The sequence below is a fragment of the Salvelinus fontinalis genome, chromosome 38 (assembly GCF_029448725.1).
Source record: "Salvelinus fontinalis isolate EN_2023a chromosome 38, ASM2944872v1, whole genome shotgun sequence".
In the NCBI taxonomy this organism is placed as follows: Eukaryota; Metazoa; Chordata; class Actinopteri; order Salmoniformes; family Salmonidae; genus Salvelinus; species Salvelinus fontinalis.
The window spans coordinates 32,293,416-32,310,915 of record NC_074702.1 but is presented as its reverse complement, the minus strand read 5'-3'; the positions used below and the strand labels follow the sequence as shown (position 1 = coordinate 32,310,915).

The window sequence follows — 17,500 nt, the reverse complement described above, 5'->3', positions numbered from 1 at the left end:
CGACTAGGCAGTCGGCGTTCCAATTCATCCCAAAGGTGTTCGATAGGGTTGAGGTCAGGGCTCTGTGCAGGCCAGTCAAGTTCTTCCAAACCGATCTCAACAAACGATTTCTGTATGGACCTCGTTTTGGGCCTTCCCCAAACTGTTGCCACAAAGTTGGAAGCACAGAATCGTCTAGAACGTCATTGTATTCTGTAGTGTTAAGATTTCCCTTAACTGGAACTAAGGGGCCTAGCCCGAACCATGAAAAACAGCCCCAGACCATTATTGCAGTCGTGCACCATTATGCAGTCGGGCATCCGCCAAACCCAGATTCGTCCGTCGGACTGTCAGATGTTCACTCCAGAGACCGCATTTCCACTGCTCCATAGTCCAATGGCGGTGAGCTTTACACCACTCCAGCCAACGCTTGGCATTGCACATGGTGATCTCAGGCTTGTGTCAGCTGCTCGGCCATGGAAACCTATCTCATGAAGCTCCCGATAAACAGCTCTTGTGCTGACGTTGCTTCAAGAGGCAGATTGGAACTCAGTAGTGAGTGTTGAAACAGAGGACAGACAATTTTTACGAACTGACTTGTTGGAAAGGTGGCTTCCTATGACAGTGCCACGTTGAAAGTCACTGAGCTCTTGAGTATGGGACATTCTACTGGCAATGTAGATTTTATACACCTGTCAGCAACGGGTGTGGCTGAAATAGCGGAATCCACTAATTTGAAGGGGTGTCCACATACTTTTGGCCGTGTAGTGTATCATGTATTCACATGTCCAGACAAACAAGTACACACACACCTAAGCAGGGTTGGGTAGGTTCATTTCTAAATGTAATCCATTACAGTTACTAGTTACCTGTCCAAAAATGTAATCAGTAACGTAATTTTTGGATAACCCAAACTCAGTAACGTAATCTGATTACTTCTGGATTACTTTCCCCCTATGGGGCATTAGAAGAAGACAAAAAGGAGCTATCAAACGCATTTGATGTGTCATCAGAGTGGTCTCTGACTTGTGGTTTGAACAAACTTTAACTTGCACCTTTTTTTCTTTCTTAATTTAAAAGTAATCCAACAGATAATCATCTAGTTTTTCAAAATTCAGTTGACAGTTCAAGTTTTTTGTAATCAGATTTCATGTAACTCATTACATGTAATAATTTACTCCACAACCGTACACCTAGACCTGAGTTTTGATTGACATGTGAGTGTGTAATCTGACACAGGTTGACGTTTATTGTCATGAATCTTGGCCTGGAGGCAGAACTGAGTGATTTCCACTATATGGGCCAGCTGCAGAGTAAAAATTGTCTATATTATACCATTTTTTTTTTTAAATGTGCTTTTTGGTCTTAAAGATGCAATATGCAGAAATCGCTCCACCATTTCCTAGTTGCTAAAATTGTAATAATTTGTCTAATTTCAGTTTATATTACAAAACAAGCACTCAGAGTGTAGAGAATCATTGTACCATCTAAAACGCTGTGAAATATATTTTCAATAACCAAAAATATTGTATTTTCAGCTGTTTGAAGCTAGTGAACAAAACCGAAAGGAAAAGACACAAAAAACACATCTAAAAAATGGGAAGCATAGAAATAGCATACATAGAACAGATCTATCGCTTCTTAGACTTGTTTTAAATGAGAATGACATATATATATCTCACATTTCTATGTGAATTTGGTCGGGTCGTTCAAAAAGTTGCATATTGCAGCTTTAATTTAAGGTTAGGGTTAGGCATTAGGGTAGCAGTCTGTTTAAAGTTAGGGTTAAGGTTACGATTAGGTTTAAAATCTGTTTTATGACTTTGTGGCTGTTTCAGCTCGTGATCACTCTGCAGACCTGCCTCCAGAACAAGATTCATGACTAAAAACACTAAACTGCTAATCTGACAGAGCCCTGTGGCTGAGGAGTGGGCTATGTCCCCAGTTCTGATGAACCATGGCAAAGAATGACTGACAGGTCATTTCTCAGGGGAAGATGGAGGGTAGGGAGAAAGACAAAGAAAGAAAGAATAGTGAGAGTGGAAGAATTACTTTTCTCTGTTGGATGTGAGGGAATTTCAGGTTTCATATGGTCAGGCTAGAGAGGTTTATCCTGGCCCAAAATGTATTATACAGTATATAAACTCAGCAAAAAAAGAAACGTCCCTTTTTCAGGACCCTGTCTTTCAAAGATAATTTGGAAAAAAACAAATAACTTCACATATCTTACTCGTAAAAGGGTTTAAACACAGTTTCCCATTGTTCAATGAACCATAAACAATTAATGAACATGTACCTGTGGAACGGTTGTTAAGACACTAATAGCTTACAGACGGTAGGCAATTAAGGCCACAGTTATGAAAACTTAGTACACTAAAGAGGCCTTTCTACTGAAAAACACCAAAAGAAAGATGCCCAGGGTCCCTGCTCATCTGCGGGAACGTGCTTTAGGCATGCTGCAAGGAGGCATGAGGACTGCAGATGTGGCCAGGGCAATAAATTGCAATGTCCGTACTGTGAGACGTCTAAGACAGCGCTACAGGGAGACAGGACGGACAGCTGATCGTCCTCGCAGTCGCAGACCACGTGTAACAACACCTGTACAGGATTGGTAGATCCGAACATCACACCTGCGGGACAGGTACAGGATGGCAACAACAACTGCCCGAGTTACACCAGACTGTCCACAATAGGCTGAGAGAGGCTGGACTGAGGGCTTGTAGGCCTGTTGTAAGGCAGGTCCTCACCAGACATCACCGGCAACAACGTCGCCTATGGGCGTCACTGGACCAGACAGGACTGGCAAAAAGTGCTCTTCACTGACGAGTCACGGTTTTGTCTCACCAGGGGTGATGGTCGGATTTGCATTTATCGTCAAAGGAAAGAGCGTTACACCGAGGCCTGTACTTTGGAGCGGGATCGATTTGGAGGTGGAGGGTCCATCATGGTCTGGGGCGGGGTGTCACAGCATCATCGGACTGAGCTTGTTGTCATTGCAGGCAATCTCAACACTGTGCGTTACAGGGAAGACATCCTCCTCCCTCATGTGGTACCCTTCCTGCAGGCTCATCCTGACATGACTCTCCAGCATGACAATGCCACCAGCCATACTGCTCGTTCTGTGGTTTATTTCCTGCAAGGTAGGGATGGCAGTGTTCTGCCATGGCCAGCGAAGTTCCCGGATCTCAATCCCATTGAGCACGTCTGGGACCTGTTAGATCGGAGGGTGAGGACTAAGGCCATTCCCCCCAGAAATGTCTGGGAACATGCAGGTGCCTTGGTGGAAGGGTGGGGTAACATCTCACAGCAAGAACTGGCAAATCTGGTGCAGTCCATGAGGAGGAGATGCACTGCAGTACTTAATGCAGCTGGTGGCCACACCAGATTCTGACTGTTACTTTTGATTTTGACCCCCCCCCCCCCCTTTGTTCAGGGACACATGATTCCATTTCTGTTACTCACATGTCTGTGGAACTTGTTCAGTTTATGTCTCAGTTGTTGAATCTTGTTATGTTCATACAAATACTTACACATGTTAAGTTTGCTGAAAATAAACGCCGTTGACAGTGAGAGGACGTTGTGTGTATTCCTCTCTCTCCCCTTCTCGTTCTCTCCATATTTCTCTCTTTCCTCTCTCTCTCTCTCCCTCTCTTTTTATCCGTTCTGTTTAATCAGCCTCTAGTGGACATGGATATTGATTGAGGGTCAGTAATCTGCCCAGGGTTGGTAGCCTGCCAGGACCAGATGTGGTGTGTGTGTTTATGTCTCATAGTGTGTGTTTGTCTACTCACTCACAGTTGGTCTAAGTCTATGATTGGTATCCTGACAGTGTCACGTGCACTTGTAACACACATACAGTATATTCTACACTCCTGAGTATCCAGTGTTGTTCTGCCAAGGTTGTTCTCTCTGGAAGTTGTGTATTTGTTTGGGTGTGAGTGGAAGTGTATATGCGCATGTGCATTTTGTGTGTGTGTGCTTGCACGTGCATGTGTATATGCAGTGGTGATTTTAGCATGTGAATCTTGGTGGGGGAAAACGGTAACAAACTGTGCCCACAAATTGTTGGGGCCTACATAAAGCTGTCCCAACATCTTACCACTGCTACACCTGGCTATCAGCGGAGACTTTTCTGGCAGAAAAACAGTTAATTCAGCCTCATTATCTGCCTTTAAAAAACCATAGATGACACGGCTGACTTGCTTAAACAAATGTGGTTTCTACTGACAATTGAGATGTGCAAACTATGGCATAAGGGGACAACAAGCGGATAAGAGGCAATTCATAATTTATATTAAGACATTAATGAGCGAGCTAGGATGGACGTAGTCAATATAACTATTTGTTTAGCACTTTTGAAATGTACAGCGACAGAATTCAGAGTATGGGCCGTTCATACAGTGTTCTCCCTGTACACCAAGTCAGAACCGTAAGATAAATAAAGGGGACATATAAGCAGACATTGAAAGCTCTAACAATATTCGATGATTACATTTCTCTAAAACAGATTATAAGCTACATGTGCACCACCAAGTCAGAACAGTAGACAAAATAAAGAGGGGTAAATAGACCAAATTATTAGGGTGAGGCACATGGGCTGCTAATATCTTACTAGACAACATGCACTTAGTATTACTTTCTTAGCTACAGTACACATATCTCCCTGGCATATTACACAATTTTTGCAGCAGCATACAATACATTTCTGGACTCACCTTGTTGTGCTGTGCTCGCTTGAACAGGAAGGTGGCGTGGCGGTCCTTCGTGAGCAAATTCTTTCATCAAAATCTGGCATTCTCTGGATTTATGGCGCTTTCAAAACAACTGGGAACTCTGAAAAAAAAACAAGGTTGATCATGATGATGTCATTGATCTTCAGGTGGTAGCTCTAGTCTAGAAAGAGGCTTGATTTACAATTCCGAGTTGGATGACCGTACAAAACACATTTTCCCAGTTGGAGCTAATTTATTCCCGATTTCCCAATTGTCTTAAACTCACTGAAGTCAAGTTTTCGCAGTTCCTAGTTTTACAGTTCTTTTGGGTGCGGCACAAATCGTGCATTGCCACTCCACTGAATAGCAGGCTAGTGATTGCTTTGCAATGCTTGCAGTTAGCCACTGATTCCTTCCAAACCACTCATTGTTGAATTTGTGATTTCCAACTTGTTGTGTAATTTACATTTTTACATTTTTTAAAAAACATTTTAGTCATTTAGCAGACGCTCTTATCCAGAGCAACTTACAGTAGAGTGCATACATTTTATTACATTTTACATACTGAGACAAGGATATTCCTACCAGCCAAACCCTCCCTAACCCGGACGACGCTATGCCAATCGTGCGTCGCCCCACGGACCTCCCGGTTGCGGCCGGCTGTGACAGAGCCTGGGCGCGAACCCAGCCCAGCCCGGGCGCGAACCCAGAGACTCTGATGGCGCAGCTAGCACTGCGATGTAGTGCCCTAGACCACTGCGCCACCCGGGAGGCTGGCATAATGGCGTAAAGGTGTAATGTTTATGTCCAATGTCTGATGAGCACAGATACGTTTTATGTATAGTTTCTCTTCATTATTTCTCTTCAAATGACAAGGATTAAAAAGGATTTGCCAGTAGATTGTCGACTTGATTCATGATGATGACTGCTAGCTAAGATTTTGAAAGTATGATGTTGACATGATCAGTCCATTCAAAGCTACTGTACGTATAACGTGATTTGACATCATTCTATCTGTTGCCAATGACCTTGAGCCTTCTTGGATGGGCACTTCTAATGTAACTATGGCAGCACCCAAGGGGCTAGAATTTTCTCACTCTACCCTTAGACTTGGCAGTGACTTAGTGTCCTCATGAGTGACAGAACAGAGCCAATCACGGCGCAACGCTCCGTATTTTCTTCTGGCTTGCCCCACCGCCACAGAAAGCACTGAGCTAGGCTGAAACACCTGCATTTTGGAGCTTCCTTACTCAATAAAACAAAAAAGAGACCATGTTTTCATGCAGCTTTATTAACTCAATCATATATATTTTTTTTAAATTGCAAACTGATATGTGACACATTAATGCCAAAATAACATGCAAACAGGCAAAAACTATTTTATTTCTGCAAAAAATGTGGGGCTCAAAACAGGTGGGGTTCTCCCCCACCTATCCTGAATGACGGGTCACCACTGAGTATATGTGCGTGGGTGTGTACGTAGGCTACTTGTGTGTGTGTGTGTGTGTGTATGTGGGTTTTTCTGTATGCGTGAAAGTGTGTGTGCACTTATTTCTGCGTGTGTGTGTGTGTGTGTATCCATCCGCCCGTATGCTGAGCGCCGTCCCCCCAGTGTGCTGGTGGATTCCCTAGGGCCAGGCCTGTTCTGGTGGACGCTGGCTCCATTCATCTGGCAGGCCTTTTCTTCTCCCACTACAAAGCAGTGCTGCTCCCCTGGCGCCCCCCCCCCCCCCCGCCACAGAGCACTATTTATCTATTGTGTTTAGTTAGACTCATCTGAGCTGCTCTCCCTCCCTCTCTACATCTCTTTTTTGCTCTCTTCCCCATTTTTTCTCCTCTCCTCATTCCATCCCCCCCTCCCTAGCTCATTAACTTGCGCTCTTTACCTATATTTCTGTCTCTCTCTCTCTCTCTCTCGCTGTCTCTCCCTTTTTTCTTTCTCCTCGCTTTATTTTCCCTCTCTCCGCTCTACTTCTCTGTCTTTCTCTCTCTTCCCCTCTCTCTTCTCTCTGAGAACAACGGCGGAATAGAAACCTCTCGAAACACTCACTTTAAATATCAAATTGTCTTTGTGCATGTGAGGGGGTTTGACATTTTGGGGAAGGCTCTTGTTTGTTTTGTGCCCGTGCGGGTTTACGGCGTTTGTGTGTGTGTGTGTGTGTGACTGAATGGGCGCTGTGTGCTGGTTGTGGGGAGCGGAGAGGCTTATGGGTAATTCTGCTCCTGGCTCTCTCTACTCTCTCTCCTCGCCACATGGGGTGTGTTATGGAGGCTGTTTTGATGTGCGGAGAGTAGGGCCTCCCTCGAGCGCTACCCTGAACCTTTTCAGCACTGTGTTTAGTCAAGGGTCTGTGACGTTCGGGTACACACACACACACACACACACACACACACACACACACACACACACACCACACACACACACACACACACTGAGGAAAACACACACGCATACATGGACGGACACACACACACACGCACTCACACATGCACACAAACACAAAAATACACACACGTTCCCCCTTTAGACTGACTGCATTTCATCCTCATCTCGCCAACCCACTTTTGTTCTCAACTTCTACTTCGCATGAGATTCAGTGGCCACTAAGGTAGGTTCTGTGATGCCTTTTGTTGGCAGAGTGTTGAACAGAAGAGGGTGAAAAGGCTTCCCTACCTGAATGGATTTAAATAGCACTACAGGAGTGAGTGACTTAAGGAGTGAAAGAAGAGAGGGAGTGAGCGGATGAGGGAATAAGAAGTGCATTTAAATGGCCATAAGTGAGGGACATATGATTCGTTATGTGATTGTACAGTAGTAGAAACGTTTTGGTTCCAGGTAGAACCCTTTTGGGTTCCATGAGGAGCCCTCTGTGGAAAGGGTTGTTCGTGGAACCCAAAATGGTTCTACTCGGAACCGAAAGGTCTCTACCTGGCACCAAAAAGTGTTCTTCAAAGGATTATCCTATGAGGACAGCCAAAGAACCTTTTTAGGTGTCATCTTTTCTCTAAGAGTGTACAAGTTTTGTCGTACAGCTATTATCTTTGTGACATATGATTGTGTGCGTGTGGTTGTGACTGTGGTTTATTCTATGTACCTGTGTTTTACTACAGTTCAACCATGGCCAATACAGCGCCAGTCACTTTGACCTGAACGTGATGCCCGTGTGGAGCAGGAACATCACAGGGAATGGAGTGGTGGTCAGCATCGTCGATGACGGTAAAGTCACCACCTATCCATTACAAGACGGGGCCACGCTAAGCAGCGCACAATTTCTACAGATAGAAATGAATAACATAGAACAAACATGCCTCTCTGACACATAGAATAAGGAATCACACCAACTCAATTCGTGACATTTGTATCTGCAGGTTTCATAGCCATTGCCTACTGAACGTGGCTCAGCCATGCAGGGCAGAGACAAGGGCATTTTCCCCCCCTGTATTAACGAACATCATTATTTATTTGTTTGTATTTTAATCTTCTCTCCTGTGGATTCTCTGCCTTCATTAACATAATAAGGTGTTGGGAAAAAAAAGACCATTATTGTATTAGCGAAGGACTAAGGAGTTTCAGATGTGTATATTTAGACATCCAAATCTGTTTTTATACTCGGAGGAGAGGATAGTAGTGTAAATAGTTTACTTGAGAGGATGTGTAGAAAGTCTGAAGGAGCGAATCAGGGAGTCGGTGTAAAAGTTGTACGTATCTTATCCCGTCCTCCTCTTCTTCTGTTGGACTGGAGTGGTGTTATTTAGCCAAGCCAGCCAATCAGAGTGGCTGGTACTGGTCGCCTCTCAGTCACAGCAGCGCAATAAGGATACTTTTCACTACGATTAGTGGAATATCTGGCAACAAGGGAAATGAAAGAACAGCATCTTCTGGGCTCATTCATCAAGAACTAATTAAGGCCTGGGTACACTCAAGTGCTGATAGAAATGGAGAAGTGAGTGTGTGTGTGTGTGTGTGTGTGTGTGTGTGTGTGTGTGTGTGTGTGTGTGTGTGTGTGTGTGTGTGTGTGTGTGTGTGTGTGTGTGTGTGTGTGTGTGTGTGTGTGTGTGTGTGTGTGTGTGTGTGTGTGTGTGTGTGTGCGCATGTGTGTAGCTGAATTGTGTTGTGCGAGATTTGTTTTCCATGAGGAAGTGGCTCCGTGTCATGGCAGGGTTGCTGTAGGCGGACGACTCCTATCTGCTCTGCATACTGAGAGACGGAGAAAGAGAGAGAGGTGGCTAGAGAGGGGGAGAGGGAGAGAGAAAAGGATGCTGAGAGGGAGAGAGAGAGGATGAGAGAAAAGGATACAGATACAGAGAAAGAGAAAGAGGGAGAGAGATTAAGCATAGAGAGGACGAAAAAGAACAAGGAGAGAGAGTGAGAGAGGATGAAAGAAAACAATAGAGGAAGGGAAGGGGGGAGAGAGAGAGAGAGAGAGAGAGAGTATTAGACCTGCACCACTGACTCTCCTCTCCTCTGAGGCCATTGTTCTCAGTTCCACCTCTCTGTATTGATTCCACCAAACATGAATTCTCCCTCCATCTTTCTCTCTTTTCTCTCTTCTTTATCGCTCTGTAGTCCTTCCTTCCTTCTTTCATTTTGTTTCTGCCAAGCTATCATCTTACCTTTCTCTAAATGCACTCCTCTCTATCTCTCTCGCTGTCTCTCTCTATCCCCCCCTCTCTTTCCATATCTCTCTAGTATGTCTGAGAGTCAGACTCAGAGACCTGAAGGATCATGTACACACACATCACCTTTAGCCACCTTTGAATCAATGCTTATTGATTTTAATAGCGGGGGTGACCCCCTCTTCTCCTTCCCTCCATTCCTCCCTCCTCTATCTCCATCCTTCTCTTTTAGAGGTAATGTAATCAGAGCCGGAGACTATTCTTGCACAGAGTTCTAGCAAATGTACCCCACCACCTCCAATCTGGGTATATGCTACTTGAGTGAGAGTGTGTGTGTGTGTGTGTGTGTGTGTGTGTGTGTGTGTGTGTGTGTGTGTGTGTGTGTGTGTGTGTGTGTGTGTGTGTGTGTGTGTGTGTGTGTGTGTGTGTGTGTGTGTGTGTGTGTGTGTGTGTGTGTGTGTGTGCATGTGTGTGTTTGTCTGAGTGTGTGTTTCAACCACTAATAATTGTTTTATACTGCATTATATTATAACATTATACTATAAAAATAGTATGATATTTTATATCAATATTGTATGTCATGGATTAATTACTAATATGAACAAAATCATAACTTTAAACCATTTGGTTAATTCTAAATGTTTATATTTAGTGGCTTAAACCTCGACAGAATTTCAGTAAAAACAGTGAGAACAGGGATTGGTCTGAAGCCAGAAAATACATACATTCACATGGGCACTACAATGCCTATTCCACCCATGCTCTACCAAGGTTTTCCAGTGCACAGCTTTGACCTACTACAGTAGCTATGTTGGCATTGTACTTCAAACTATCTGTAGGCAGGTTACTTAGGGTTCAAACCTTCTCAAACAGCCTAATTCATGCTCTTAGAGGAGGTGCTTCTACAACAATGTGATTTGTACCTCATACAAGGTAAAATATTGAATTCTTCACACACCACAGTAAGACATGAGTTTTACCTTGGCGCACCGTGTGCAACCCCCTGACTACTTTTCACTTGTGTATGGCAACTTCAGATTTTCTGTGAACACACTGAAAAGTCATTTGAAACTGTGTTGATCAGTCATCACAAATGTGGAGTGTTTTTTACATTTATTTAACCAGGCAAGTCAGATAAGAGCAAATTCTTATTTACAATGACGGCCTACCCCGGCCTAACCCAGACGACGCTGGGGCAATTGTGCTCCGCCCTATGGGACTCTCAATCACGGCCGGATGTGATGCAGCCTGGATTCAAACCTGGTACTGCAGTGACACCTCTTGCGCTGAGATGCAGTGTCTTAGACCACTGCGCCACTCAAGTATTAGTATAAGAAAGACAAGACGACAGGAGAGAGAGTGTATGCCGGATCTGGAATTTATTCTACACTTTAAAAAATCTAAATATACACATTGTGAGATATTTGGCAAAATAGACCGGCATGCCTCTCCGTAGGAAAACATTGGGGGGAGCTCAGCGTTCCAAGGGCAAAAACTATTTTGGGGCTAGCATTTGATGACAACCGAGCTCGCTGCCCAGATTTACATAATTAGAAAGAGGCGATTCTCATGATTAAAATGGCATCTGACTTAAAAAAAAACAAATATACACATTCTGAGATATTTGAAAAAATAGACAAACATGCCGATATTTCCCCTATAGGAAACAATGGGACGACCCCAGAATTTTTTTGTTGTTGTTTACATTTTAACTGTAAACAACGTGAGCAGGTCTCATTGCCAACAATAGCGAAGCAGGTATTGTGACGTAGAACAATAAGCTGGGAATAGAACGTTCGGAAGGCGAGTTGGTGCCACGGTGCTCAATAGAACTAATAGGAGCTGACAGGGTGAAAAATGCCCTAAAATAAGGCCTGTTTTTTCACGATTACTTTAAAACGACGGCAAGCAGCTGGAAAATATGCTCATATTATGAAACTGGGCTCCACGGCGGATGCAATGAATTCGTTTTTATAAGAAAAAGCGTTGTTAAAAATGTCATGTGTCCAGCCTAGCGTAGCTAACTGCAGTGTTTATCCTGTCTGTAGTCTGGCTACCTCGTCTTAACTTGGTCTGTGCAGTGCGCAGCGTGGCAGTACCCCAAAGTTTGGTTGTTTTAAACCTAATTTAACTAACGTTAACTAGCTATGTTTTGTGTAAGAAAGTATGAAATATTATGGTGCATGACCATTCATGTTAGCTAACGTTACCTACCTAGCTAATGTTAGCTATCTATCACCATTTTTTAAAACTTTTTTTAAATTTCACCTTTATTTAACCAGGTAGGCTAGTTGAGAACAAGTTCTCATTTGCAACTGCGACCTGGCCAAGATAAAGCATAGCAGTGTGAACAGACAACAACACAGAGTTACACATGGAGTAAACAATAAACAAGTCAATAACATGGTAGAAAAAAAAGAGAATCTATATACAATGTGTGCAAAAGGCATGAGGAGGTAGGCAATACATCGAATAATTACAATTTAGCAGATTAACACTGGAGTGATAAATCATCAGATGATCATGTGCAAGTAGAGATACTGGTGTGCAAAAGAGCAGAAAAGTAAATAAATCACCATCACGTTTGCTAGCTTATTTGTGCATATTTGTTTGTGCTCCTATTATACAGTTTACACATGATGACTTTAGCTTTATATGAGAAACCTTACTGGGCAAAATATAGCTATTTAGCTTTCCTCGTTTGTTTGTTAGCTACCTAGCCAACATTAGTTCTCATCTGACTGGTACAACTTTTTTTAACTAAATAGCTAGCTAGAAAATCAAAACCACATTAATTTTTGTACCTTTATTTAACTTGGCAAGTCCGTTAAGAACAAATTATTATTTACAATGACGGCCTACTGGGGGACAGTGGGTTAACTGCATTGTTCAGGGGCAGAATGACAGATTTTTACCTTGTCAGCTCTAGGAGTTGATCCAGCAACCTTTTGGTTACTGGCCCAACGCTCTAACCACTAGGCTGCCGACCCCCATTGGCCCCCAATGACATGCTAGCCTTTATTTGCCTGTTCGTTAGCTATCTAGCTTTCAGCTGACTGGTGTTAGCTAGCTACAAAGGCTAGCTGCTGGACTTTGTAACGTTAGCTAGCTAGCTACCTAGCTAATCAAAATATCTGTTTGCATTTTTTGTTTAACCTCAGATTGAACACCACCATATAGCTAGCTATATACAGTAGCCTTAGTTTGTTCACGTACACCTCCTATGACTGGCAGCATGGTGCAAGCAGCTGTGTTGTTGCCGAGCAACCGCCTCAGTGTTATAGAACTCTGAGCTTCGGGCTAAAGAAGATGTTACTATACTAGCTCCCCCCAATGTTACCTATATATTGTGATTACAATACACAGTAATAGACGATCTACGAAACTAAAAGTCCTTAGTCAATCACGTGAAAGGAGAGGGAACTTCATGAAATGCAAAAAACACAATTCTTCACGTCCAATGCATTGCACTTCAACATCAACTGAAGTCATCTAGTAATATTATGATGATCATGAGAAGTGATCCGGAGTGCTGGGTAGATTAATCAGCTAATGGCGATGCCCCACCATCCCAGAGTGTCCCTGTCACCACACCATCAACACTGACTGGCCACTGATCATCTCTCTCCTGGTGCACTCAAACATCCATTCATTGGAACAGAGAGAATAGGAACTCAGTTGGATGGAGAAAGGCTGCAAAGGTGAAAGGCTGCAAAGGCTATCTCAAATCAAATCAAATTGTAGTTGTCACATGTGCCGAATACAATAGGTGTAAACCTTACAGTGAAATGCTTACTTACAAGCCCTTAACCAACAATGCAGTTTTAAGAAAAATACCTACAAAAATAAGAAATAAAAGTAACAAATAATTAAAGAGCAGCAGCAACAATAACAATAGGCTATATACAGGGGGTACCGGTAGAGAGTCAATGTGCGGGGGCACCGGTTAGTCAAAGTAATTGAGGTAATGTATAGATGTAGGTAGAGTTATTAAAGTGACGTACGCATAGATAATAACAGAGAGTAGCAGCAGTGTAACAGAGGGGGGGGGGGGGGGGATGCAAATAGTCTGGGTAGTCATTTGATTAGATGATCAGTAGTCTTATGGCCTAGACAGAAGCCTCTTGGACCTAGACTTGGCACTCCGGTACCACTTGCCATGCGGTAGCAGAGAGAACAGTCTATGACTAGGGTGGCTGGAGTCGTTGACAATTTTTAGAGCCTTCCTCTGACACCGCCTAGTTTAGAGGTCCTGGATGACGGGAAGCTTGGCCCCAGTGATGCACTGGGCCGTTCGCACTACCCTCTGTAGCGCCTTGCGGTCGGAGGCCGAGCAGTTGCCATACCAGGCAGTGGGGCAACCAGTCAGGATGCTCTCGATGGTGCAGCTGTAGAACCTTTTGGGGATCTGAGGACCCATGACAAATCTTTTCAGTCTCCTGAGGGGGAATAGGTTTTTTCGTGCCCTCTTCACGACTGTCTTGGTGTGCTTGGATCATCTTAGTTTGATGGTGATGTGGACACCAAGGAACTTGAAGCTCTCAACTTGCTCCACTACAGCCCCGTCGATGAGAATGGGGGCGTGCTCGGTTTTCCTTTTCCTGTAGTCCACAATCATCTCCTTTGTCTTGATCACGTTGAGGGAGAGGTTGTAGTCCGGGCACCACACGGCCAGGTCTCTGACCTCCTCCCTATAGGCTCTCTCGTCTTTGTCGGTCTACCACATCAGGCCTACCACTGTTGCGTCATCGGCAAACTTAATGATGGTGTTGGAGTCGGGCCGGGCTGTGCATTCATGAGTGAACAGGGAGTACAGGAGGGGACTGAGCACGCACCCCTGAGGGGCCCCTGTGTTGCTACCTACCCTTACCATCTGGGGGCGGCCCGTCAAGGATCCAGTTGCAGAGGGAGGTGTTTAGTCCCAGGGTCCTGTGTATAGGTGAATGTTTGCTTGTAGGTACAGTATTTGAGACCAATATTCCTCAGTGATCTAGTAGACATAACACCATTATTAGCATTCACAGACTCTTACGAAGTGTCATGGAGCAATTAACACCTTCTAACGTCATGGCATGATACGGTATAAAACCATTTACAGAGGCTTACGTAGAAGCACTGTATATTGTGTATTGTATTGCCATACCGCCTTAGCTAATTGAGGTAATATACAGTAGGTAGACATTATTTACATGACAAGCATTTATTTGTTCCCCTTGGGGTTAGTAGTGACTTAACGTATTAGTAGTATGATGCATCTGTGGTGCTGCTGGTTAATTGACAGCAATGCAATAATAAAGACAGCCATTTTTCCACATTTGATATATTTTATCGCATCCCAGTTTGTATTATTTCATGTCAAGGGGATATTTGGTTAATGTATTTTATCTATAAGAGCCTTGTACATACAGTATATCCACATACAAGCATTTTGTTTCATAGCTATTGAGTACCTGAAATTCCATAACAATATTTGAGAATGACACGAGTGGAAATGGTTTCAGGGTACAAATCTTAACACTTTGTGTTTGTGGTCATTTCTAAGTGTGAGTGTTTGTATGTGCAGTAAGTGGGCTTTTGACTTCAGTTTAACCCATCCTGTAAAGGTGTGTGTGTATACGCGTGCGTCTGTGTGTGTGTGTGTGTATGCGTGCGCACAGATAGTATATCCACGCTTGCTTCCATGTGTGTGAGTGCATGATTGCTCGTGTTGTAGGGTTGAGATGTGTGTATGTGGGTAGCCTAGTTGTTTGGTATAAAATGACACTGTAAAAATCTTTCTGACAGGGGGAGTGACTGGAGTCAGCGCTTTTCCTCCCCCCTTCATCCTCCCCCTCGCCCCCCGCTGTTCAATCCATCCAGCCGCTGTCACGGCGGGGGAGCAGACAATCTATCAAGGCATCGGGAGGCATTCTCCTCACCTGCACCGCGCCTTTAATGAACAGCCAACATGATCCCGGCTGACAAGCAGGAAATGGATGTAATAAAGATTGTTTTTGCATGCTCTTTGCATCCCTGATAAATCGCCTCGCTGTGCAACAGATACCGGAGCCACATGGAAATTTGATTTCACACGGTGAGGCGGAGAGAGATGGGGCGAGAGAGAGAGAGTGGAGAGGGGAGAAAGAAAGAGACGGCAGTGGCAGGGTCACTTTCTGTTTTTTTGTTCTCTATAGCTGCGACATGGGGGGTGGCGGTGGTGTGTATGGTTTACTGGGCCCCTCTGGCTCCTCTAGAACCGAGCGTTGCTGGTTCTGTGGTGCCCCCAGCGATCGGAGGATTTTCCTATGAGCGGCCTCCTCCACACCTACTGCTCAACCCTCTACACTTCTCACACCCACTCACTTTACCCAAATCCCGTTCCACACATACTGTAGTCTCCCTCAGTAGGGTTCAGAGGGCATTGAGGTCAGAAGGACACTGTGAGCACTCTTCTCTACGTACTGTACTGGCTCTCCAACACCACCCACCCACACTCACCTGCCGTAACATCCCTGGTTCCCTCGAGACTTTGAATAAGGCTTGCGAGATTACTAATATTCTAACAGAAGAGAATGCAGGGAGGGGACAAAGTGGGAGGATAGGAGAGAGGAGGGGACAGAGAGAGAATGATTATAAAGGTAAGATAGAGGGAGTGGGGGGGGGGGATAAAGCAAATGCTGGGGGATGGAAAGGGGGGAGAGTAAAAGGGATCGAGGAAGAGACAGGGAGATGCAGATATAGTGGGCAATTTATGATTTAACCACCAGAGAAAGAGAGAGAGCGGGAGGGAGGGAGATAGAGGGGGGGGGGGGGGGGGGCTAGAGAAAGGGATAGTGATAGACATGAACCTTTCCTCAGAGAGAGTCGAGCTGTTTTATCCGACTACACTCTTAGAAAAAAAATGTTCCTTGGCTGTCCTCATAGGAGAACCCTTTGAAGAACCCTTTTTGGTTCCAGCTAGAACCCTTTTGGACCCTTTCCTCAGAGGGTTTTTACGTTGAACCAAAAAGGGTTCTCCCTGGAATCAAAAAGGGTTCTCCTACTGGAATCAAAAAGGGTTCTCCTACTGGAACAGCTGAATAACTCTTTTGGAACCATTTTTTTCTAAGAGTGTACCATCCACCCCTTGTAAACCTTGGCTTTCCGCTCCTCTCCTTTCCTTTCCTGTCCTCTCCCTCTCTTCCTCCTCATCCACCCTTCTCCTTTTCTCCTTTCACCCAACATTGAACCTCAACCTCCATATGCCTGTAGTAGTTGTGTGCGTGGCACTCTTTCACAACGCCCTACAGTAAATGAATGCATTTTCAGAACGACACGTGGCCAGCCTCACAGCTTTGGACAAGCCTTCATTATCATTGCACTGAATGAACTTCCAACCACAACGTAAGGAATGAGCCATTGGGATTGAGTAAGATGGTGGCTGAGAGGCCTACTTGCCTCTCTCTCTCTCTCTCTCTCTCTCACTGGGACTTGTGTATGTATTTGTGTGTATCTAGAGAAACATTAGCCAGTATCTCTATTGGTTTGGCGGCTGGCCCCTGGACTGGCGCAGGTATGGGTTATGTGACGATCTCTCTCACCGCAGCGCTGTCTGTCGTTGGCACATTGTGGGGTCTCTCCACATCCAGGTCACCTATGATACAAGTCAGTATTCGACGTCCATCCATGTCTCAGGACGTCGGGAGATGACGTGGAAACCGGCCACTAGGGGCAACAGTGAGCGGTGTTACTTTCAATTAGGTTTTGGTTTTGCTAGAGTGCTGTGGACGGGGATGGCGGATTGGCGTAAGCATCTGCCTCTGATTCATAAGTTTGAATCCAGTGATAGGAAGTTGTTTTTGATATTTTAGCTTTAAGCCTATCCCAAACCTGAACTGTTACCTTAACCATTTGGAGTTAATGCCTGAACTTAACCCTAACCTTAAAAATGTGGCGTTAATGCCTAAACGTAACCTTACATAACCTCCCCCCAGTCACACCACCACTACTACACACAACAGTATATTCCCACTACTTGTTAAGGCTGCCCCCGCGCTCATTTGCATGAAATAAGATGGAAATGCAGCCCTTATTTATGCCAACAGAAATGGACTGTTATTAAGGACACCATTGTGCAAAAGCGACGGTCGCACTGAGAATACATTATAGAGGCTATTTCTGGAGAGGCTCCAGCCACACAGAGGGTAATGCTTTACTACTCCCTGATGGAATCG

The 17,500-nt window shown here is 44.5% G+C and overlaps 1 protein-coding gene across 1 annotated transcript in view; it reads left to right on the top strand.

The window, feature by feature from the left end:
• Positions 1-17,500, top strand: part of LOC129837324 (PC3-like endoprotease variant B) — a 153,112-nt gene that overhangs the window by 24,784 nt on the left and 110,828 nt on the right. The window contains exon 6 of the mRNA XM_055903396.1: positions 7,803-7,908. Coding sequence (XP_055759371.1) covers positions 7,803-7,908 — 106 coding nt within the window. The remainder of the gene's footprint in view (positions 1-7,802; positions 7,909-17,500) is intronic.